This window comes from Rhea pennata, chromosome 13, assembly GCF_028389875.1.
Source record: "Rhea pennata isolate bPtePen1 chromosome 13, bPtePen1.pri, whole genome shotgun sequence".
Classification (NCBI taxonomy): domain Eukaryota; kingdom Metazoa; phylum Chordata; class Aves; order Rheiformes; family Rheidae; genus Rhea; species Rhea pennata.
This window is the reverse complement of record NC_084675.1, coordinates 23,236,671-23,260,496: the sequence shown is the minus strand read 5'-3', so window position 1 is coordinate 23,260,496 and position 23,826 is coordinate 23,236,671. Positions and strand designations below refer to the sequence as shown.

Sequence of the window (23,826 nt, the reverse complement as noted above, 5' to 3'; positions counted from 1 at the left end):
TATATTCCACTGAAATAATAAATAAACAAAACAGTTTCCTAGCAAGTGGAAGCAAAGCTGCCGATCAGGAAGCAATACTTTAAATCAAGATAGAGGTTGAAGGAAGTTGCAAAATGAAACAAATTGTTCAGAACATTTAGCACTGAAGTCTAATATAACTTACTTGCTAACCACAAAGAAAGCCTCTTTAGTTACAAAAGCATCACTTACAAATAAACAATCTCAATTACAATAGCCTATTTCTACTGTCCCTTTAAAAAAAGGAAAAAAAAAAAAGTAAAAAAGTCCTCTGATCTGTCATAATTCTCACATATTCTGAGCTTTACACACTGCCTAGATCTCAAATCATAGCTATCCATGTTAAGGACATCAACAGATGCATCCAACAAACAGTGAAGGAAGACTACAAGGAACACTCATAAACCAGTACTGGAATGGTCTCACTGATAAGCTAAGTAGGATGTGCAAGAAAAACAGATTTTTAGCTGAACAGCCTTTTTTTGAAAACAGTCTTTAATGATCTGAAACTCTCAGTTTCTATTTATAATAGAACATTTTGGTCTGTAATGCACCTAGGAAAATATCAGATGAATAATATCCCCATTCCCACCAGGATTTCACATATTTTAACTTTAACCAGCAAGTTAAAGCAGAAAAAAAAAACCCAAACAAAAAAACCCTAGACATAAATTGACTTCAGAGCTTTTATAGAAAAAGTTTTTTTGCATCTGAAAATTGACTAATACTATATGCTAAAATGCTATGCTGAGTGGGATAAAGCTACTCAGACTACCACACTCCTAACAAACATCACATATGTATTTTTCAACAACATAAATGCATAAATTGGGTAATTCTTCCAGTTTTAAAAGCCCTGGGAAACTGGAGACAGACAGGAATGCCTCAAGTTAATCTTTCTGGAAAAGATCCCCAAACAGCAAACTACTGCCTAAAGCATGAAATATAGCTGGAGAGAGCAGCAGAGACCTTCTTTGCATCAGCAGTGGTACTTCTTTGGATATCAGCCTTTACAGGGTTTCCACAACTGCTCTTGCAAATCTTGCACAAGGTATTCTGAGACACTCGGACACTGGGAATGAAAGATTGGCTATATGCCACATCTGCCTTACATGCCTGCTGCCTGCAGCACACCAATAGTGTGCTGGTATCTAATGTGGAAGCGGTCATATTTTTAAATTATCTCCTCTTCCAATCTGTTTTTCCACTGGCAATAAAGCTGCAATTTCTTAAGAGTTGAACGGGAGTCTGACACAATACATACTGATTATGTTCAGAAAAAGAAATAGCAACCTCACTTGGTACAGTAGATGGAGCACAACACAAACACGCAGAAGCTTGAATATTCCTACTATATTCCATTTATTGAAGAAAAGTTCTCCTATATTCATGTTCATCGACAAATAGTAGTAATCCCATCAACCGCTGTATTATACACATTTCCTTATTGTTTCTCTTGGACCAATGAACAGAAAACCCCACAACCGGAAGTCAGTAGTGAGCTATACTGAATTTCATCCTTATTTTGAAAATTATAAAAGACAGACGGAAATTTCATCAAGATCAATAAGGCTCCTTTGCCAGAAAGCAGGGAAAACGTTTCCCGCCTTGTGGTTTCCCTAAGTGAAGGGCAGATCAGGGCACAGGCTCTCTCCTATTAGCATACTGCCATCTCTGGATTTGACTCTATATGCAGAGGATAACCTCTGATGTAGTGGTCTCCTCTGATTCCATTTTCCATAGTATTCTTTGGCCCAATAAACTGCCATAACTGTAAAAGCCATGGTTACCAAATTCTAATACATCTTTTCTACCACTGAAAGCTATTGATGAAAATGACAATACAAAAGAGAATAAAATCTGTACCAGAGAAGTCAAGTTCAAAGCAATCATGACAAACTCTGAGCTTTCAAAAGGCAACATTTAGTTTAATAAAAGAGCAAGCAATTTAAGACTGATGAGTATTTTTTAAAAGCAAATTTTATACCCTTCATTAAAAAAAAAAAAAAGACTTCAGTCGGCTATTTTGAAATAATCATATATTAATACTGCTTCTTTTTATAAGGCATTTTATTTTCAATCATATTAAAATCAAAATGCCTCTAATTTCAACTTATTTTGTTACTTACTGCACAAAATTGGGGAGGAAGGTGTCTGAAGAGTCAAAGTTGAACCATCTTTGCGTGTGATGTTAACACGAAATACCAGTCTGGCACGTGTGCTTTTTTTCTTGGAACCAGCAATCCCTATCCTAGCTTCAACATCAGCATTTCTCAGCTTCAGTATTCCCACGCAGTCAACCCTAACAACACATAACATTATTGTCAGCGCCCAATGACTTCAAAATCAACAAATACTAGAGTTTAGTAATATATGGAGTTCTGTAAGTTTAGCATCTTTAAAAATCTTTCACCTGTTAAACAGGCTACAAGAATCAAAATTTGCAACAAATTACTGAAATATTTTTAGTTTTTTTATTTAAATGAAATCTCTATATAAACTTCCTCACTATGTAGCCCTATTTTCAATGCATCCCTACTTAATATGGATGCTGAATGATAGGAGGAAAGAATATGCAAGTACTATGAATAAAACAGAAAACTCAACAAAGTACTTCTGTTAAGCATTCAGTTTGTTGTCACATATCTTCATTTTCCCATTCTTGGGACTAGTTCTAGGTCTGTAGGATTATTATTACAAAATATTCTGCATTCACTTAAAGTTGTAATAGAAGAAAACTTACTCTAGTCATATCATTTATTTCTTTTCAGTGGAACTTGGTGGAAGCAAGTAACAGATACACTATACTATATTTATGGTCCTAGTGAAAGTGCATACTCCACTTAGGGCCAGGGTCGAAGAATGGTGCAACATCAACTTCTAGAAAGATGTCTATTAGATGCAAACTAACATTATATATATATATACATATATTTTTTTTTTCTTGAAACATTAGGAAAATAATACTGTAGATTTAACAAGATCTTAGGCACTATAACCAAAAAGCACAGGGACCACTTGATATCTAATTTATGGAGAAACAGATTTTTGTGCTGCAAAATGAGGGCCAAGGAGAGGCAGCTGGGAAGCAGAGAGAACAAGAGTGTGATTCAGAAGGTGGCACTGACATTACTATCAACGGAGAGATGCTATTGCATCACTGAAATACCATTAAAAAAAAGTTCTACCCAGTAGGAAGACTTTTTTTTTTTTTTTTTTTTTTTGCAAAAATAGCAAAGTTTAAGTCTTTTTGCACAGATATTCCTAGTTCATCTCTCTAGTATCTCTGCACTTACATACCTTGATATTAGCACTCAAGGACAATTACAGAACTACTGTTTAAGAGGCAGTTTTCAAATTTACCAAAAATGTATTTAGTCTATCAGTAAACTATATTATTATCCTGCTTAAGAAGTAGACATTGCAAACGAAAGCAATGTTTCTTCTCTTAACACATGACCAGTTTTTAAATGCAGACATGTGGCTTTCAAACACATATCCATAGAAAGAAAAGAAGTTTCTTGTGAAATAAAACAGTCAGGCAGACACGGCTGCTCAAAAATCTCCTACAGTATGCCTTCAGACAGACTTCATCTCTTCTGAACAACAAATAAGTACTGTTTAAATGCATCTGCAAAACATTATATACCCAAAATGATGCCTGTATCCTGACCAGGTAAGTTCTGTAAAGCTAGCAAAGCACTAGGCAGTCATTCCTGACAAAGGACTAACCGAGGAAAATGACAGAAATGGAACAAATGAAGAGAGAAGAGAAAATCCTGGAAGAATTTAGCCTCACCAGCCACCATTTCCAATCCCTTTGGGCCTACCTCCTCAATATAGGATCTGAAGACCCCAGTAAAGTACTCTCATTCTTCTCTCTTCTGGTTAGTGATTAACACTGTCCATACAGCACTTGAATATGCACTTTTTTTTTTTTTTTAAGACCCTCTAATATAACTAAGTTAATATAAAACGTTTTAGGAAAGACAAAGTATTAAGTATAATAAACAAGAACAAGAAATGGAATTTAAGAGGTTTTCTTAAACATGTAGCTCCACTAAATGTTTGATGTGTGCTCAGGTTTTCACACTTTAAACTGTTAACATACTATCTTCTCCACTAACCTAAAAAGGAAAATCAGTTTCTGAAAATGGGCCAATAAATGAAAACACTAAAACACATAAGTAAATAAGAAGTTACTTACGCAAGTGTCATATTGTTGCTAGGGTCAAGTCCAACCTCGATAACTGTAGTTCCCTCGATATCTACTTCTTTACAGGGAGTTGTGTTTCTTCCAGTTACTCTGCAGGCCTGGTAGAATCCGTGTGGTTTCACTCGACCAGAATCATTACCCACAAATACCTGCAGCACTACTGGCTCATTGTGACCCTCCAGCTGAAACAAAGCAAAAAAATCTAGATTATTTCTACTGATAATTAAGCAAGGAAACATTTTACTCAGCTGAACTTCTTTCAAGCGAATTTACTCCCAATGATGTTAGAAGCAATTCTAAGAGAAGCAGCATTTAATCTAGTTTATAAATAGAACGGTAATTAATATTTTTAATCTTTTGTCACTGGTTCTTCCACGAAAAGAAACAAACAACTCATTTAATACACAGCTGAAAGGAAGACTGCTTTTTCAAGAAAAAAAGAAAAGGAACACAGAAAGGAACATGGTATAAAAAGGTTACTATATCTTAGTGCTTTTTTCTTTCATTAGCAAAATCCCACTGTTAGTATCATTTCTGTAACAGATTCAGTATACCTAAAAGTCCTCCTATGCTGCACTGCTAGTTTTCCAATAAAACAAACAAACACTGAACATTACATTATAAAACAAAAATTAAGCATTTGGTTTTTTTTGAACAACACTGCAGTTAATTTGAATGTTCAGGGACACAGTAAGTACTATACCACAACTCTCCTACAGATTCAGTAAACCTAGGCTAATGAACAAGGGTACTGTTACCAATCCAAAGCATATGTTTGAACTCTGAAATCACCAGAGGGATAATTCTGACAGTCATTTGCCCTCTGAAAAACATTAGGTCCCTTAGGTTCCCTATGTTCTGAGAACCTTTTCTTAATATGACTTCTCACCAAAAGCTTCACTTTGCTCCTTAGCATGCAAGGAGATGGCTTAATAAACAGCTAGAAAGAAAGGCTTGAAGATGCATTTAAAAGTAAGTTGGGATCTCATAGAAAATTTCTGTGTATTTTGGAAAAAGAAAAAAAACAGAAGAGAGAATTCTAAAATGAAGCAAGCCATGGATATCTGATTGTAATGAAAGCCACTGTTCTCCTACAGAAAAGTTTCTAGAGAAAGTAATGATTTGTTTTCTAGTTGGGTGCACTCTACTGATTTCCTCTTGAAAACATTCAAGATAGAGGAATAAGACCACTAACGGACAAACCTCAGCCAGATTTTGGATATACTGATGTAGTAAGTATCTTCTGGGAAGCTAGAACTACCAATGTCATTCTAATCAGCAGGCTCTGTTGAGGAGAAAGACTGGGAACAGAGAGTCAAGGAGTGTGGAGGGGTCCATTTTGGTATTTTAACTGAACTCCTTTTAGGTAGAGAGCTCAATGAATTGTTTTAGTGCCATATCAACAAGGTTGCTTTGGCAAGGACAGCACCAAAACAGCTAACCAGTGCTGTTTTCCCTCCACTGTGTTCTTGTTTGAAGACACTATGAAATGCGTGTAACAGCCTCTCTCATCATCTTGGCTGGACAGTAATTATTCTAGTGATATTACCAGCAAGAGAACATGTTTTAACTGATGGCTGGAGTACCTCCCACATACAGTTTCCATTCTGGATAATCTGTTTTTTGTCAGACAAGTCTAAGGTTGGCTTAAACAGTTTTCATCTTGCAAACTGACTGTATACCCTGCAGTTCAGGAGGTTAAAAAACCAAACCAAAACAAACAAAAAAACAAACAAACAAACAAACAAACAAAAAAAAAAACAAACCACAGAACCTGCTTCTCCTTCTCAGTCTCCATCTGGATGGTTGCCTGTCACAAGTGCTATCAGAGAAGACCAGGCACAGATTCTCTACTGAACTAGAAGCAATTTATACTGTTCTATCCTACGTTTAAACACACACACACACAAATTGTTCTTTATATAGTTTTTTCTCTCTAGTTCAGATTTGCTGAATAGCCCTTGCCTCTTGGTGACTGTCCAACCCTGCCAGGCTTCTGTATGCAGGGTATGAACCAGCTTGCCTACTGGTAAAGCAAGCTTGAACTTCCAGAAATCCAATGACAGTAGATTCTTCTGAACAGAGAATTTTCACTGACGGCACTGAAGGGTAACTGGGAGAAGAAATAAAACGAAGTTCAGATGAACAAAGGCCCACTAAGAAAATTCAAATAAATGAGCACTAAATCACCATAGCAACAGGGGTATATGAATGGATTCTTTTCTTTACTGGTTTTCCGCATTGCTCATCAAGACTGGGTAAAGTGTTGGAGATGCTTGCGACACAGTCAAACTGGACTTCAAAGACAAGTATACTTGTAAACCCCCTTTATCAGCACAGATTTTAAGGCCTGCACAATAAACAAACATTTCTTTGTGGACCTGGTATATTAATTGTCATCAAGAACTGCTTTGCTGCTTTCTCAGAGTGGCAAAACCAAGAAAACATGAGAGGAAATGTCTTCTACCTTTCCTATCTGCATGATAGCCAAGATAGTTGTCTGAAGTCCAGTTTCTTCATTAGACTTCTCTGAGATGTATTACTTTTTACTGAACTTTACTGTGTTCATACATGAGCAAGCTAACAGCTCACACATGCGTGCTCTAACACAGCTCAGGCATAAGCGCTGTGCTGGGCATCAGTATTTGGGTTTCAGTAGCTTAGGGCAGCAGGGGTGACCTGTGTGGGAGGAGACCATGAACTATTGTGTACAATCACAGTGGTTCCAGCTAGCTCCAAAACCAATGTAAACACTCCATCGCATGCCAAAACTTCAGCCAGAGGAGCACATAATGCCCCTGCTTGCTCAGAGATCTTTAAGAAAGGGCAGCAGCTATTTGGAGAAGAGACATGTAAGGAGACATGCCAAAAGACATGCAGGGATATACTGGAGGAGACACACCGAAGGAGAAACTGCTTAGCAGACACGCAGCTGAAGATATGCTCTTGGAAGGAGGTGCTCCATGACAAGCAAGAACGCCCTTGGCAAGCCCACAGAGTACTCCATGCTGGGGCAAAGACAGATTGCAGCTGTTGGTGAGCCACACTGGGGCAGAGAGAGCCATGACAGACTGTGGCCTGTGGAGGAACCATGCTGAAGTGGAGACATTAACAATCATGAAGGACTAGAGGGAAATCAGTATGAAGCTTGGAGAAGGGGCAGACAAATTGTTACATACATGGCCCTCAAAGGAATGGGTACAGACTGAGTGTGACCAGTTGCAAAAACGAGGAAAGTTGAGACAAAGAAGGACAGATAGGCGTTTTGCTTAAGTTGAGCCTGGTAAAAAGGGGCAGAAAGGTACTACGAGATTGTTTAGGTTTTCTTTTTTCTCAATATCTGTATCAGTGATTAGAAGTCTGTGTCACCTGGCAAAAAAGTTAAATGAAGTAAAAATTCCCTGACTTGAGGCTTTTTTGCTGACAAGACATTAATATAAACAAAAAGTCTAAAACTAAAGAAAGTTCAAACTCACAATAATCTCTAGCCACTGCAGAACTGGATCGCAAATTCCTTAGGCACACTTACAGTTTCAGGCAACTTTTTCTTTTTTTTTTTTTTTTAATCTTTGGGTCACATGCCCACAACTAATTTTTATGCACAGAAAGGAATATTAAGACAACTGCTGACTAATCTTAGTTATCTGTGAAGAACTTATGTTATGAAATCCATCTGAGGGACAAGATAGAACAAAAAACAAAACAAAAATCTGTTACATGAGGAGTTTTCTAGCTCTATAATGCAAATGTTGAGATAGTGAACAGGTAGCTTGAAAAAGATTTTTGCTGTAAACAACAGAAGCCTTAGTTTTCTCATTCTATAACTGACTTGTTGCCACAACTTTTTTTAAAAAAAAATTTTGATGAAGCAGCCGCCCTAAGGAACTATGTATGAAAGAGCAAGAAACATAACCACAGAGTATGGAACTAATTTTCATCTTCCAAGCTGTCAGAAGAAGTATTTAAACTCTAAGCTCTCCTACAGCAAAAGATAACTTTGTAAGTAGCTTACAGCACTGAATATATTCTTGCCTGAAAGTCTAATGTTACATGTAATTTCTCCCTTCTGTGAATACATGTTTTCAATAATAATACATTACACACTTTTCTAACTCTCAGTTGGAGTCTTAATTCTGCTGAAACTAGAAAATTCCCTTTCTAAGAATTACAGGAATTAAAAAACCTAGATGGCACTCTGAGACAAGAAGAGAGATGCTACATGTCTATTCTTCTTAGGAACTCTTATGCACAGAAAAATTGTTCCAGACTAGAAAACAATGCTGAAGTGGTTTTATTATAACAATCATACTGTGGTGCACTGCAACTTCTATAGTGACATTTGCTTAGTTTCTCCCCTGCTCAGATCAAGCATAGCAGCCCCCCTACCATTTGCTTTAGGAAACGGTCACCAACACAGTTGCAAAGTTTCTGGTTTTCCTACGTAAGAAAGATTGTTTAGTCTTCCTTGCAGATGCACAGTTGGCTGAAATCCTTCCTGAGGAGAAGGCTTGGTGAGCAGGAGGCTCCTGTTAGTTATTTGTAGAAAGTGTCATCTTCTCCTCCTCCTGGTCAAGTAGTCTCTAACACCTTTCTACACAATCTCCCAAAATTCCTTCCGCCTTTGATCTCAACTGGTCTGTCTCCAGGTTCATGCTGGAGCTCTGTGCAGTCAAGGAGCTCCGTACCATACGGCATGATTTCCCCAGTGCCCATTCATGACTGCATTCCAGCAGTCATGCCCTGTGCCCTATCCAATCCAAAGTCTCTGCAATTCCAGGGGAGTCACAGCGCTGTGACTACACATGGGAAGGGAAGGGAAGGGAAGGGAAAAAAAAAAAAAAAAAAAAAAAAAAAAACCTTCAAACTCATACTCTTTGTAATAGTGTACAGACACTGGAAAAGAGCCTCTGAAAAATATCCCTTTGAGCAGGAAAGTGAAAACCCTCTTTGTAGCCTTCTTTCTCATGAATGTCCTCAATTTGCAGTTCTTCCTCTCCTACCTCTGGGCTTCGGTCCCAATTCTGGTGGAACCTGCCTTAAAGCCCTCACCAGACTAGCAAGCCTGATCACAAAAATTTTTCCCTCCTCTGAATCAGGTGAATTACACTAGTTCGCCTTTTTCCCTTTTAAACAAGACATTGTGATAAAAGATTCTTGCTGAAGACACCACACATGCAACCAGGCACTGGACTGTTGACTGCATCTGCTTCTACACAGACCTTTCTTTGGCCAGAAGTATTGAAATCAGGCCACCACTCAGGCCTCTGTTCCATTCACCATAGCCTCAGAGCAAGTGATTAACAAACTATAAGGCACCAAACCAATATAGGAAACAGGTTGCATCTGTTAAGCATGCATAGAACCACTTCCTCTTCTCTTTCCCCCAATTACCAGTTGCTCTAATCCACACATACTTCACACTGTTGCTAACCATACTGAGCAGTAAGATGTACAAGCACATCTCAGTTAACAAATCTTTATGACTCTGCTTGAAAAACAGCTAACATATGGATTTAGATACTTTTCAGAGAAAAAAAAAATTTACGTATCTTTTGGAATGAAACCTAGCTTTATGTCCTTACCAACTAGGCATAACAATGACCACACTGTCAGCAGCAATTTAACAGTTATATAACTGTATCGTGTCAGTTATATACACTTCAAGTGTCTTCCTGTTTACACTGTTCATGTAATGGTAGTCAAGACATGCATCACAGATGATGTAATTACTGTCTTAACTTAAAAATTACTGCCTTCTGTTACTTCATTATGAAAGTAATATATACACTCTAAACTGGCACAAGATATAGTGCTACAGTACAGTGAAGAGACTGTACTTTTCCTTCTAAGAAATAGAAATTATAGGCCCTATTTGTACTGAACCAGTTCCCATTCTAATAAAATATCCCTTAGAAAGGGATACTTGCATGAGTTATTACTAAACAGCCTACCTTTACAGTTGGAAAACCTTGCTGTGTCCGGTCTTTCACTGAGCCTCGGCTGCCTTCAGTCAGATAACGAGCCCTGTGTTGGGTTTCTGGCTGCACCACTATCTTCAGCTCCTTCCCCTCACTTTTAGTAGGATACTGACCACACAACATTGGGGTCTTCTTCCCTCCTGCTCCTTTCTGGCTCTCTGATGCTCTGAGAAGTCAAAGCAGACCATTGAAAAGATGTTATAAGCAGCTCTCCAATTAAAGCAAACTAAATCACAGAAAGGCTAAAAAGATAAAGAGTGTGTATTAGCAAACAGAGAAATTATAGTTAAGAGCAAACTTTGTAATTCTCTCTTTGACGGAGAAGAAAACCTGCAGGATGAAGAGGAATGGTGCTTCCCTCCCTCTTCCATCCACTGCAGATAGGAACTGCTTTTCAGAGAGTGAACATAAATGAAGGGAAAAGCAATTAGCATTAAAATATGTTAACAAACCAAAGCAGGCTTATAACCTGCTATTTTCATAGCATATGATACAGTCTGATATTCATTGCATAAACTGTTTCACTTCTGTTACAAATATATGTACACACACAGAGAGAGAGAGAGAGAGAGAAAATGGATTTAAGGTTAAATGATACTACTTTTTCAAACAGGAAGACAGCCCCATGCCTATCTCCTCCTGAACTTGCATACTGATGCAAACTCAAATGTTGACTTCTATCAAAAGATTGATAAACTTATCTTAAAATAAACTGATTATTGTAAAAAGATCTGACATAACTGCATTAACTTTAAATTTGCAGTATATGCAAAAAGACAGTCTCCTCCCAGGTGTTTATCTTGTAGTATACCGTATCTTGTGATCAGTTCCATAATTAAAACCTGAATGAAGAAGCCCTCCAAAGTATAACTTTCTCTAATTGATCACTTTGTGTCCACTTTAAATCAAAAGGGAGAAAAACTTCTGACCTTACACATAACTATTTTGTATAACTAGCCTGAACTGAACTCTCGCAAAGCCATTTACTATTAGCAAATATAAACATGACATGGCAAACATGACAGGAAGAGGCTCAGTGAGTTCATGCAGAATGCAGTATTTATTTTTACTTACAAAAATAAGTTTCTAATGCTTAATGACTGAAGAAAACAGTTTAAAAACAGCAGGTATGAGCTGCCTAAAAACCAAATCCTCTTTCAGTGTACAACATACAAAAGTAATTTATTCAGGATTTTTTCTGAGGCAGACTGGTGCAAGAAATGCTTTTTTCTTCAAAATCATTTGCTGAGAGTTTTACTACTATATGGCTCTTTCACTGACCTTAGAGTAACCTACAGTGTTATTTTCCCAATTACCAACAGACACTAACGTATCTCAACACCCTTCCTAAAACTCGTGCTGCACAGTGGAATAGCACAAGGCCTCATAGTATACAAATAATCCCAAAGCACAGTTTAACAGCGCTTTTCCTACAAAAGGGGCTTCTGTTACTCTAGGGAATAATGGAGATCTTGTCCCTTGACTGTACTACAACTCATGTCCCATTTGTCATGCTCTTACTTCTAGCAAATCCTGCAAGCTTTTTGAATAACAGTAACAAAAAAGGTTAAAATGCAGGCTGGTGAGCTGTTATGAGGTGTCACCCTTTTTTTTATGTTCATGTAGGTTAACCATTTAGGACTGAAATTGCCCAGTGAGCCTATAGCTTACTCAGTCCAAGTTCAGCACAGAACCTCAGTGCACTTCCCTGACCAAATCTGGCTGTCATATATGCTCGCTCTCAATAGCAACAGAAAAGATGTGGAGGATAGAGATTGTATAAAAAAAAATAAAACCAAAATATAACAAAACATATCACTCTGCTATATAATCAACCACTATATATAATCAAGCTTTTATATATATATATATATATATATATATATATAAAATATAAAATTAAAAAAGCTACTTAAAACATATCTTCTTTTAAGAAAATAAAACACACTAAATTCTCCTCCTATGCAGCATATACAGTTTATTTAGTATATCACAGGTTTTGTAAGCACCATAGTGCTGTTAGTGAAAATGATAATCTAACAAGCTTGAATTTGATTAATATTTTTGCATGACTTGCACTGTATTTCCTGTCAGAACATTACTCTGACAATTAAAAGAAATACTAACTTTCAATTAATGTCTTCTCTTTTTCTTATTCAGAATTTTAAATTACACAACTAAAAATCTATTAGCTTCCCACAGAGAATCTGAAAAGGAATGCTGAGCAACTTCAGCTACTATGAACACAGTCACATTATTCAAAACTCTGAGTCTGGAATTCATGTTTTATTTGCCTTAATTAGGCAAGTTATGTACTGTAATTTCACAGGAGAATGTACAGCATAAATACATCATACGGACTACTTATTCTGATCTTGTTACACTTGCAAATTCCAGCTACACAAATCAGTACAGATGACTACAGTACTATTGAATTTTGAAGGGAAGAGTCAGAAAGGCAGCCAAAATTAAATTCACTTTTAACGCTCAAAATGCAAGACTTTAAATAGTGTAACACTAATACTCTGGCCTCTCAATGTTTTCCTGAAATTCCTTTACTCCTAAAACCCAAGTTACCTAAATTGCCAAGATACTAATACTTTATACATCACATTTGTGTGAAGAGATGTTGCTTATCAGTTGTTTGCAACATTTCCTTCTAGAAACTTAAAGTTATGGTTACTTTAAATCAGATTATAAATGTGTGAAAATAACTGTAAAGTCTTCACCAAAATTTCTCATTGGTCTTTCTCCTCAAATTATGAGGCTGTATCATTTACCCATCCTTTTAATTTAGGAAACTTATACTAGTAACATCCAAGTACATATAAACAGCAAAAGTAGTATTTCACACACACAATTATTTATTAGCTAAGTTGTTACCCGAAAATGTCTCTTCAAAGCTAGCACTTCTTTTCTTTAAGAAAAAAAAAAGTCAAAATCCATATGCTTCTATTACACTAGATCTAATAAGCTAATGTTTGTCTGGTCCTGCACTTGCTTCATGGCTGTTCCAAATGAAGACCTGAAAGCGAAAGCGAGACCAAGCATAACTGAAATATGAGCATCTTTCCTCTAAATCTCCATCAATTCAAACCTTTTAAAGATAGCTTTCATGAATTCTAACAGTTCCTCCAGAAGTACTTTTTTTCTAGCTCTGAAAGGCAACTAAAAGCCTCTTTTGGGGCAAACACTATTTCCACTTCACCAATTAGTAATTGTTCATTCCCTTCTTTTTTTCTTAAAGCCAAAAATAAATCACCTCACTTGGATATACTCCATCAGTCTGCAAAGTTAAAAAAAAAAAAAAAAATCTAGTCACTACTGTGACCTAGATTCATAATGCTAAATCTCTGTATTTTAACTGCAAAATTAACTTTCCTACTTTAATATATTAGCCATTTCTTATCCCAGAGCTTTTATTTAAAAAGACAGTCCTACCACATGAAATTTTTGCTATATTTCAACCTATTTATGACACAGTAATCAATATTGTCATCAGTATTCTAAGAATGCAAGATTAGATGAGCATAAAATCTTTTTTATAATGTGTGTTGGTTAGCCCCTAATATTTTAGGAAATAAAAGATCTCACCATCTTTTAAACTAGAGAGCATATCTATCATTCCAAACTTTACTCCTCTTTCTGCCTAGAGATTATATTTATGATCACATTGTTCTTGCCTTCTGATAATTTTTTTTCTTTGTCTTTGTAACTGATTGACTGACTTCTTTTGTGCTTGGAGGAAATGCTTTTCTAGTTCCAAGCAACTTCTTTGTGTGTTCATATACACTAATTTGCTTCTTAGGTTCTATCAAGTACTATTTTCAACTGGTGAAAGTGGGAGCTGCGGGACAACTTCAGTCACACTTAGTGTATTTGCTGTAAAGAGGTACCAAAAAAACCCTACTGTAGTTGCATTTGCTGTCAATGTAGGTCTAAGGAGAAAAGAATGGGTGACTGTACCAATCATTCTTCTGCTACCAGCTAACTCTGTTTTTCCAAATGCTGCATCTACTATATCAGGAAGCAGCAGCACACTCTGGAGAGTTTCTCAGAATCATTTTCTCACAGTGAAATTTTAAGTATGGAACTGCAATGACCCTGGGAACACAGACTCCAGGATCTTTCCTTTTGAAATATGCAAAGCTCATATTTCCCATGAGTCAAGTTTTAATATTCACCACTACCATGATGAACATTAGAATATACTGCAAGCACATATATAAAACCAAGAACTAAATAAAACTCCAAAAAAATCAAAAAGTCCAATCTATCCACCTGACTGTTATGCAAATATTAAAGAAGCCACAAGTTAAAATATATCTCAATAAATTATTGTAAACTGATGGACCTTTTTTTGTTAAGCAACTACTGAAATGCATTTAGTGAACAGTGTGAAGTGGGAGAGATGAGAGACCATCACCTAGGCATGCCCAAATACAAACACATGCACACAACCCAGAAGCAAACAGAGAAACAGAATTAGAGATTTATTTCCAAAAATCAAATACAGAAGTGAATTCACAAGAAAAAACAAAATCTAGTTATATATATAATTTTAACATTTTATAAAAAAGGATATGTTAATTTAAATGACGAGAAGTCTTAACAAGTCATTAGGTTCTATTACTATCACTCTATTTGATAAATAGAGAAAGAGACAAACAGAGGTAGATGAAGTGTAGACTGAAATCCTCACATAAAATCCTGCACATTTTTTTTGAAACACTGCAAGATTTAGGATGCATCCAGTCCACTTGTGCTTTTCTTTTTAAATAAAGTGATTTGTTTCATTGCCATTTTATAAATGGAATGTAAACAAAAACAGAGATGATATTTTCAGCACCACATCCAATCGCTACAGGAAAGTCTAGTGCTATCTTCTAACACAGATTAGTAAATCTAATGAGAACTTATCATGGGCTAGGATGCAAAAGGGAACAGCAGGGAAGGACTTAGGTGAGAACCCAAGTAGAACACTTGATGGGGGTGGGAGGAGAGAACATTTTATTAGTTTGCTTTTATACATGGTGATAGAGCTTTAAAAAAAAATGTAGATACCAACCCATTTCCTGCTTTTGAGTTGCCTTTGCTGTCCGTGCTGAGTTGAGAAAGGACATAGTGAGGCGCTTTGGCACTGTCGGCATCAAATATATCCATGTTGGATTCTTCACAATCTCGACGTTTGATCCCTGGCCTCTGCTTTGGGTTTCGTTTGCGTGATTTACGTGGCACCTCAGTGTTATCATTGTAGGAACTGGTACTCATGTTACTGAAGTTGGAGGGTGAATCCTCCATCCACATACTGCAGCTCTGTTCTGACTCCAATCCACACCCCTCATCCTGGCAGGACATCCGACTGTTATCCAACAAGTCCTCAGGTGGTGGTGAGATGTACAGGACTGTATGTCTCTTCGGCGTTGACTGCTGCTGCTGGACTGTGTTACTGGTTAACTGCTTTTCACTTACCCCTCTGTTACTTACCCCCACGGCTGAGGAGCAGCTCTCCACTTGCATAGCCTTGCTGTCGGTGACTGAGGTAGAATAAATGGTAGGACTGGAAGAGGTGGTAAAGGAGCTGCAAGCACCGCCCATGGAGGAAGAGGAAGGAGCTGAAGAAGCATCTGCGGTGTACAATTCAGAAGTAAATACAAGATACATGGTTCTATGTGTGCTGGCTATAGCAGTCCCATTGAAAAAAAAAAGTGATTTATGAACTGATTTCTTTCCCCCAATGAATATTTGGAATTTGGTAAGTTTTAGAATGTAAATGCTTAAAGCGATACAGCCAAACAAATACAGTGCTTTGGAAATGTCCAAATAAGACTTAATGCGTTGTATTGTAATCAACGTTTTAAAACTTATAGTTAATTCATAAAAATGGCTGCAAGTAAACAGAGCTTTCATTGTGTCAGCTGGACTAATTACTTCTGTATAAACCATTTCATCTAAAATAACGGAAGCCCCAAAGTAAAATGCTTATAGTCCACATTCAATGCCAATTAAACCATTTATTATTAGTTTGTTTGTTTTTGAAAAAGACGGGACTGTGCTTAGCCATTAAATATTAAAATAAGTTTCTAACCTATGAAGCAGAGAACTACAGGTCATTTTTAATGCAGACACTCCCTGCTTCAGAGGCAAATCCTGGAATAAAAATATGAGAAAATAAATGAGAAAAGAGCTGCTGATTATTCCATCATAAATGAGAAATAAAATATAAAATCAACTGAGTTGGTAGGCAAAATGGAACTGGTATCAGTCGAAATGACATAGCTGTTTATTTTGAAGGTTCCAAATAGTGAAGAAGTATCTGTATTGGTGATATGCTCATACAAGATGACATGAAATTTTTTTCTTTCAGTCTCTGGGGTTCTATATTACAGTTATTGCAATTTGTTAGCTGAGTCCCTTAAACATATATCATTACAGAGAAAGTTTGGGATAGACCTCTAAAAATTCATTAAAATGAGAACTTAAACAGGGAATATGACTTCTCTGGGAGTCCTACACATCAATCTGTTTTAGATACGTGGAAGGACAGTTAAATGATCAAAACAAAACCCTGAAGATTTCTGGAGAGCAGCATAATCATTTCCACAGAAGACTTTTTATGGACAAATCAGTTTAAAGCCCTGGCTAAAATGTATCAGAGGAAGTAGTAAGAATGATAAACATGAGCCTTTTAATTTAATTTAACTGTAGCTTGCTGAGGAATAAGTAACAAGTTAATATTCAGATTCAAACTTTCTAAAGGGGTGGAGCAATTTTTTGTATTTATGCTTTGCTGTCAACATCTTATGGAATAAGCAAAAACCATATAAACTACTTAATTCTGCAAACAAACTTGCTTGGAAGTATTATAGAATGTGTGTTCAACTAATCAGTAATATACTATTAATTTTATTACAAGAAACATGAGATTTCATCTTTGTTTTTCAGGGCTTTAAAAGAAAACAAACCAAATTATTATGTAAATTTGTCAAATCTAAGTGGTTTAGAGATATTTGAACTATTTGATCCAGTTCAAGCCATTTAAAAATAACAGAATAAAGAAGTAGGATTCAGCCATGATGCATATATTTAACCAGCAGTAAAACTTAGGAAATCTTCCTAAAAAACAGCCTATTTGTGATTACAGGAGTAATCAGTGATTTATGATAAAGAAGTTTTAGATAGATATTGTTTGTTAAAGCTTTTCTGCACTAAATGAAATTAAAGCTAACTATTTCAGACTAGAGCAGAGAAAAATTTAATTATCATTACAGTTTATCAATAAATTACTCTGCTTTTATCCATGTAGAAGTCCCTTCCCAAAACCTCCCAGAACAGCTGAATGATACCAGTTCCATTTTCCAGTCTGTTCTTTGGCAAATACAGTGGCTGAAATTGGACAATTCAGTCACTTTGAACTGCATTCCAATTTAAAGGCAAATTTATCCTTTCTATATCATGCATTAATGCAATGCTTTTTTTTTTTTTTTTTTTTTTCCAAAAACATATAGGATTGGTAAGAACTATTAAGTCTAGATATTAATTTCAGTGACAATATTTAGGAGCTGATTTGCAGCCACTTTGAGTTGAGAGAGATTGTTGCTATTTGAGATGTTTACCTTTTGTTAAAAATCACATTAGTTTCCATTCAGCATTTATTCATTCAACTGCAAATAAAATATGCAGCAAGAATACAGCATATATGCTGCATGCAAATGTTTGCAAACGGAATACATGAAGCACTCAGCAATAACGCTGCAGCACTGGATTACTGAATAGCAATATTTCCCCTTTTTAAAAATCATTTTTTTTAATCAAATAAAACTAAGTATCATGCATAGTACAATACAGCATATGAACATCTCATGGTTTCCTGTCCATGAGAGGACTTTGACATGGAAATAATTGTGTATGTTGAACCAGGTAGCAAGGCTTTAGAATTGGAAGACTGATTCTCCTAAAGAGAGTTTAATACTGAAGATCATCTTTTTGCAGCAAAAACTGAAAGTATTTTGGAAAGGTCTTTTAAAATATCTGTAAGAAAAACTTAAGGTTGCAATTCATACACAGGTCTGCATTGGAATAGGTTTGCCAAACACTGATCATACCCTGCATATCAAATGGTTCAAAGTATATCCTGTCCAAAAATCCAACAGTTGCATTTTTCCTTCACTTTCCTGGAAAAAAAAGAAGTCACTAAACAAAATACTTTTCAGCATAAAGCTAACACAGCTAACAGTATTTTTTTTTTTTTTTAGTGTGCAGCATTTAGCAGTACTTTAACTTGCAATTATTATTGCTATCAAGCTCCCAAGATAAGAGCTCGTCCATTCTTTTTCTAGACAGTGTGCGCGTGTACGTGTATCCATACATATATACACACATATAAGGAAACAAATACTGTTCTTTACAAATTGGTTATACTCTTGCCCACTTATCAAAAGATACCCCTGCACATCAATAGAATCAAATTATGGAGACAATAATATCAAGCTAAACAATCATAGCTTTCCTTTTTCTTCAGCCAAATACACTCAAATGAATGTCATTATCATCCACAAATATCCGAGTGTTATAAAGCAGATACAGGCCAGTGCCTTTTCTATTATAATAAAATATAAATATATATATAAACATATATATAGTATAATATATAATATAAAATATATATAGGAAAGTATGACAAATATTAAAGCCAATGAAATAAGTTGGCTATATTAGAAAATCAAATACATAAATACAAAGTATATTTATGTGGATATATTTAGTAACTGTTATGAACATTTCAGATTGTGCAAATACTAAAAATGGAGTAACCTTAGGCTTTCTCTCAGAGTCAGCAGGCCTTTAGCCAACTTATCTTCTTTTAAACTAAGAAGTACATAAATGAGAGCAACAAAATTAGTAACTTTGCAAAGTTACTATAATGAATAAAATACTATATATTTCACATGGTCCCATTTTGTTTTTTATAAATTTATTGTAAAGTCAGTAACAAAGTATGTGTTTATCTGATACACAATGGGGATCTCTTGGTTGAATATGCTACACAGAAAAAAAAAAAACTTCATTCTGAAGTTTTTGGTTACTGAATCTTGATTGATCTTGCTTTAGAAGCTGAAAGCATTTTGTGCTTCCTTTCATTGAGGACCTAACAATGGAATTTTCCCCAACATGTAAAATAAACAAAATAGACTAGGGAATATATAATCAGAAGGGCACATCTGGCTGATAGTCTACTAAGTTATAGTGAAAATGCATGCTTTTCCCTGTTCAAGCACTTCTTTCATTTGTGGTTTACTTTCTTCAGATACATATTAGAGAATTGTCACATATGGCTCTTTCATTTGCAACTTAATAGTGCTTTGCAGCCACAAGTATAAATATAGTTTGAATATGTACATTTTGAAATATAAGATAGAAGATTTTAATACAATCTCAGAACTAAAAATTGCTTCAGAATAACAACACATAGAAAAGCCAAGTGCATTTTACAGCAAATATACAGCCACCGTATCATAAATGAAACATGCACCAGCATTATAAGTTGATTTTTTTTGTTAAGCAATATAGTACTTCCATGCTAGAGCAACTTTGATCACTGTTAAAACTAAACCTCCTGAACCTATTTTGTCTACTATCTCCATACCAAATAAGGTAGTTAAAATAAGTAGTTCAGATTTTTTTTTTTTTTTTTTTTTTTTTTTTTTTTTGCCTGTCCTACAAACTTCTCTTCACTAAGACAGGCAGAATGGTACAAAGCAGGCAGTTCAATATCGGGAATTTCTTCTTCTGTATTAGAATTATAATTTATACATTAATTATAAGCAACTCTGTAGTGCACAAATTAAAGACTAAAAATAACCAACAAACTAAGTGGTTTGTGTCAGAGTTTAGAATGCAAACAAAAATAACTCTGCACTATTTGTAGAAAGACTAAATTTCACAGAAATTATATTCAGTTATTCATATCAGTCATTTGTACGTTTGCTTCTCAAAAGGTTGAGAAGGGTGTCTACTGCTCCCAAATATTTACCTTATTTTCAGGCAGTGAACAAAATTACATTCACAACCAAGAGACTGAATAATTCAGGTTCTTTCTGAAAACAAAAAGCAGCCAAAAAGCATCCAGTGGAAGAAGTGATGCAACACACATGTGGCACAAACACATGCTGCTAAAAATCAGAGAATAAGGGAACACAGAGCAAAGAGCACCCTCATGAGCAAATCAGTGCAGTCTTGTTCTTTTCAATAACAAACCACTGCACAAAGAAAATTCATTACCTCCTGATTATCAACTAAGGCAATGACATAGTTCTATATCTTATTATCTTGTGAAGTCAAACAAGGCATTCAGCCCTTAAAAAATTCTGAAAGGGAGAGAAAAATTTTTATATATATATATATATATATATATATATATATATACACACATATATAAATTTTATATATCACCATTCACCATTTGACATTGAGGGAATCCTGTCTTTAGATAAACTTCACATAGAGACAATCCTGAAATCCTTGTTCACTCTTTTCGAAAAGATACTTCAATGCAACAAAGACTACCAAATCCTCCAAAAGAAACAAATGTCATTCTAATGACATCTTTTCTTAACTGCAGCTACAGAACGATGCAAATAACTTCCCAGACTGGAAAGCTCAAGACTGTAAATGCAAATGAATTGAAGGCCTTTTTATTTTCCAGCCACCTGTGCATGAAGAGCCACTACAAATAAAAAGCCATTCAAGAACTTGCCATATTTCTCATAATTTAGCCTGCATCTTGTGCAATCCACTATGGTATGTTCAGAAGACATTGTCAAAAATTGAAACTCACCACACAAGGTGAGTTTTAGTTCTTGTGTAAGTTTAATAAATAAAGTATACCCTTTTATTGAACTGTTAATTTATCTAACATGTTTTGTTCTTGATAAAAGTTCTGTATATTAATATGTTTATTTGCAGACCCACTGGACACAGAAGAACAATTTCATGTATAGAATCTTCGATTTTGTTCTAAGATTTCCAGCATCAATCCTTATATTGCCATAAGTTTTAAAGGTATATACCAGAACTTACAAAGTGGCTGCAAACCTGCTTTCAACACCTCACATGCCAAACCTGGGTTTCTACTTTTCTTCTGGTATTACTCATGTAAAGTCAAAAACTTTTCCAAAAAAAAAAAAAAGAGTTTAGTTTCAAATCAGTTATCAATCCACTATTTAGAAACAAAACAAAAAAGAAAAAAAAGAAAGAAAGAAAAGAGACTTATGAAGAAGTCTGAAAACAAGACCGACCTATACCCTGGGTGAGATTGGATGGGTTAAGTGTCTCTGGCACTATTTGTCTTCACTATTGACAGACACTGTCACACAACCCACCACACGATGCCTGCCTCTGAATGGCGGAGCTAGAATGCAAGTTAAGTGTATTAATAGAGAAAAAAAAAAACTAGCATCCCAGCAAATATAATAAAGCAATCCAATTCACCAGTTATTAAAAGCACTCAGATTCAAAATAGGTAGGTTAATTTAATTTACATTAAGCCCAACAGTGTAAGTTCCCTTTATAGTCACATGCTGAACCAAGCAGTGCATTACTTGGGTAAATACATCAATCTGTTTTTATTATAAATTACAACCAATCAAATTAACAGTTCAGTTTAAATATCTAAGTGGAACTTTTGTTAGTGGCTCACACCCACCAATTCCATTTATTAGATTTTTTTTCCCCACTCAGTGATAATCAGATGCACACAAGCAAGTCAGAACTCTAGGCCTCCTCAGCTGCTGTCTTCAAGCTCTCAGCTGTCATCTCCTCTGCTTCCCTCCATAACCAACTATCCTAAAAGAGTGGCTGTGTGATGCTATTTTGACTGACACATCTAACAAAGAACATCCCATTTAAGAAACAACCTCTTTCTTTTCCTAGATCTATGTTTTCATCTAGGGAATTATGAAATTCTCTTAGCTTTCAGGATCTTTAATGCTCCCCCTTCAAGGAAGTGCCCAAATAACAGCACATTAAATTGTTCTCTTTTTTCCCTTCACCCACTTTTTTTTTTCATTATTCAATAAAGAACAAGGAATATTGCTATCACAAAGTAATACTCCAATCTCCTCCATGCAAGAATATGAGCCACTTAGTGCAAGAACCTGCCACCAAGAATCTCTCAGAACAGAAAAACTGTCTGACTGAGCAGTTCTGGAAACTTTGGGTTTACTAGCTATATAAGAATCATGAAGATTGAAAATAAACTTAATTTGGAAAAAAAGACAGGAACTAGGCTACATCTACATGATTTTTATAGGCAAATATAAGAAAAGTCTGCTTCCATGTAGACCAGAAGTTGAGTGAGAGTATGCCACAAAGTCTGAGCTAATCCAGCTTGGCTCTGAGAAGAGGTTACTAGCTCAGACTCAATACCTTACTAACAGGAGCTACATAATTTCTTAATCATAGCTTATTCTTAACTACCTGGCTAACTGAACAGAACAAGACTGGATCGGGGGGGGGGGGGGGGGAGGGGAGAACAAACCCATACTCACAACCCAAAGCTCACACCACCCACAACCCAAAACACTCAGTGCATACAAAAATCCCAGAGAGCTACAATGTCCTAACTGCATTTACAGAGAACAAACACTGTCAAAAAGTTTCCATAGTGTGTTAATTGTCAGAGAAGTGTTATTCTTTAGCACTTCCCAGACATGAATTCTCACCAGAAGACAGTTCAGGATGATGAAGGAATCTTCTCCCTGTCTTCACTGTTCCATACTTAAATCAAGGACTAACCAATCCTAAGCTAGTGAACATGTCTTCACGACAGCTCTACCAGAGCCAGATGTGCACTATTTACAGGAGTAACCTTTAAAATATTAAATTTGTTCCTGCATATGTTACTGCTAAGAAGCCAGAGTGGCCTGGGCACTGTACTTATACACCACAACACGGTGATACAGTTCTAAAGAGCATTATGATCTAGTTTAATTCTGTAAGAAAGAAGTATTTGACATGTGACTGAAATAAGCACAAGATAGATACAGCTCTGAAAAGCATCCTCCCAGGAATGGGAGTGAAGGAAAAGAAAACCCTATTCCACTTCCTCCCCCCCCCCCATAAACACTTACAGCATAAAATTATAAAACCTTATAGTAGAATTAATATTGGCATTGATACTCTTTGAAATTGAAGGTAATTATTTCTTCATCAAGAGGAAGAACTGACTAACGATACCCAGAAGGATGATAAACTAAAAAAAATAAATAAATAATTAAAATAAAAATTAAGAATTCAGATTCTACCTATTCAAAAAAGCCCCATGCATTTCCATTTTGAAATTTTATTAGAATTTTTAGCTTTAGAATGATGCAAAAAGCCTCATCTTTGTAGTGAAAGAAAATATATGACCAATTCCTCAGCACCTGGTCTCTACACCACAGACTATCCAAATAGTTACTCATTTCTCCACTGTAGTAATTGAGAAGTAAAGCCTTATTTTCATCATTAAGGTTAAAAAAAATGCTTATAGGCAAGTATTTCAATAACAGTTCTTTGGTTCAAAATAGCTAACTATTCCTGTTTGGAATAAACAGTTTGTCCCTTTACTTAAAG

At 35.7% G+C, this 23,826-nt stretch overlaps 1 protein-coding gene across 3 annotated transcripts in view; it reads right to left on the bottom strand.

Annotated features, from left to right (window-relative positions):
* Positions 1-23,826, bottom strand: part of NFAT5 (nuclear factor of activated T cells 5) — a 79,606-nt gene that overhangs the window by 24,644 nt on the left and 31,136 nt on the right. Inside the window, exons 2-7 of one of the 3 annotated variants that reach the window (XM_062586792.1) lie at positions 21,510-21,622; positions 16,301-16,362; positions 15,281-15,839; positions 10,186-10,378; positions 4,226-4,416; positions 2,148-2,320 (exon numbers count right to left, since the gene is read on the bottom strand). In XM_062586792.1, the coding sequence (XP_062442776.1) occupies positions 2,148-2,320; positions 4,226-4,416; positions 10,186-10,378; positions 15,281-15,810 (1,087 nt within the window). In that variant the 5' untranslated portion in view covers positions 15,811-15,839; positions 16,301-16,362; positions 21,510-21,622. The remainder of the gene's footprint in view (positions 1-2,147; positions 2,321-4,225; positions 4,417-10,185; positions 10,379-15,280; positions 15,840-16,300; positions 16,363-21,509; positions 21,623-23,826) is intronic. The other 2 variants (XM_062586791.1, XM_062586790.1) reach the window with 2 other exon arrangements.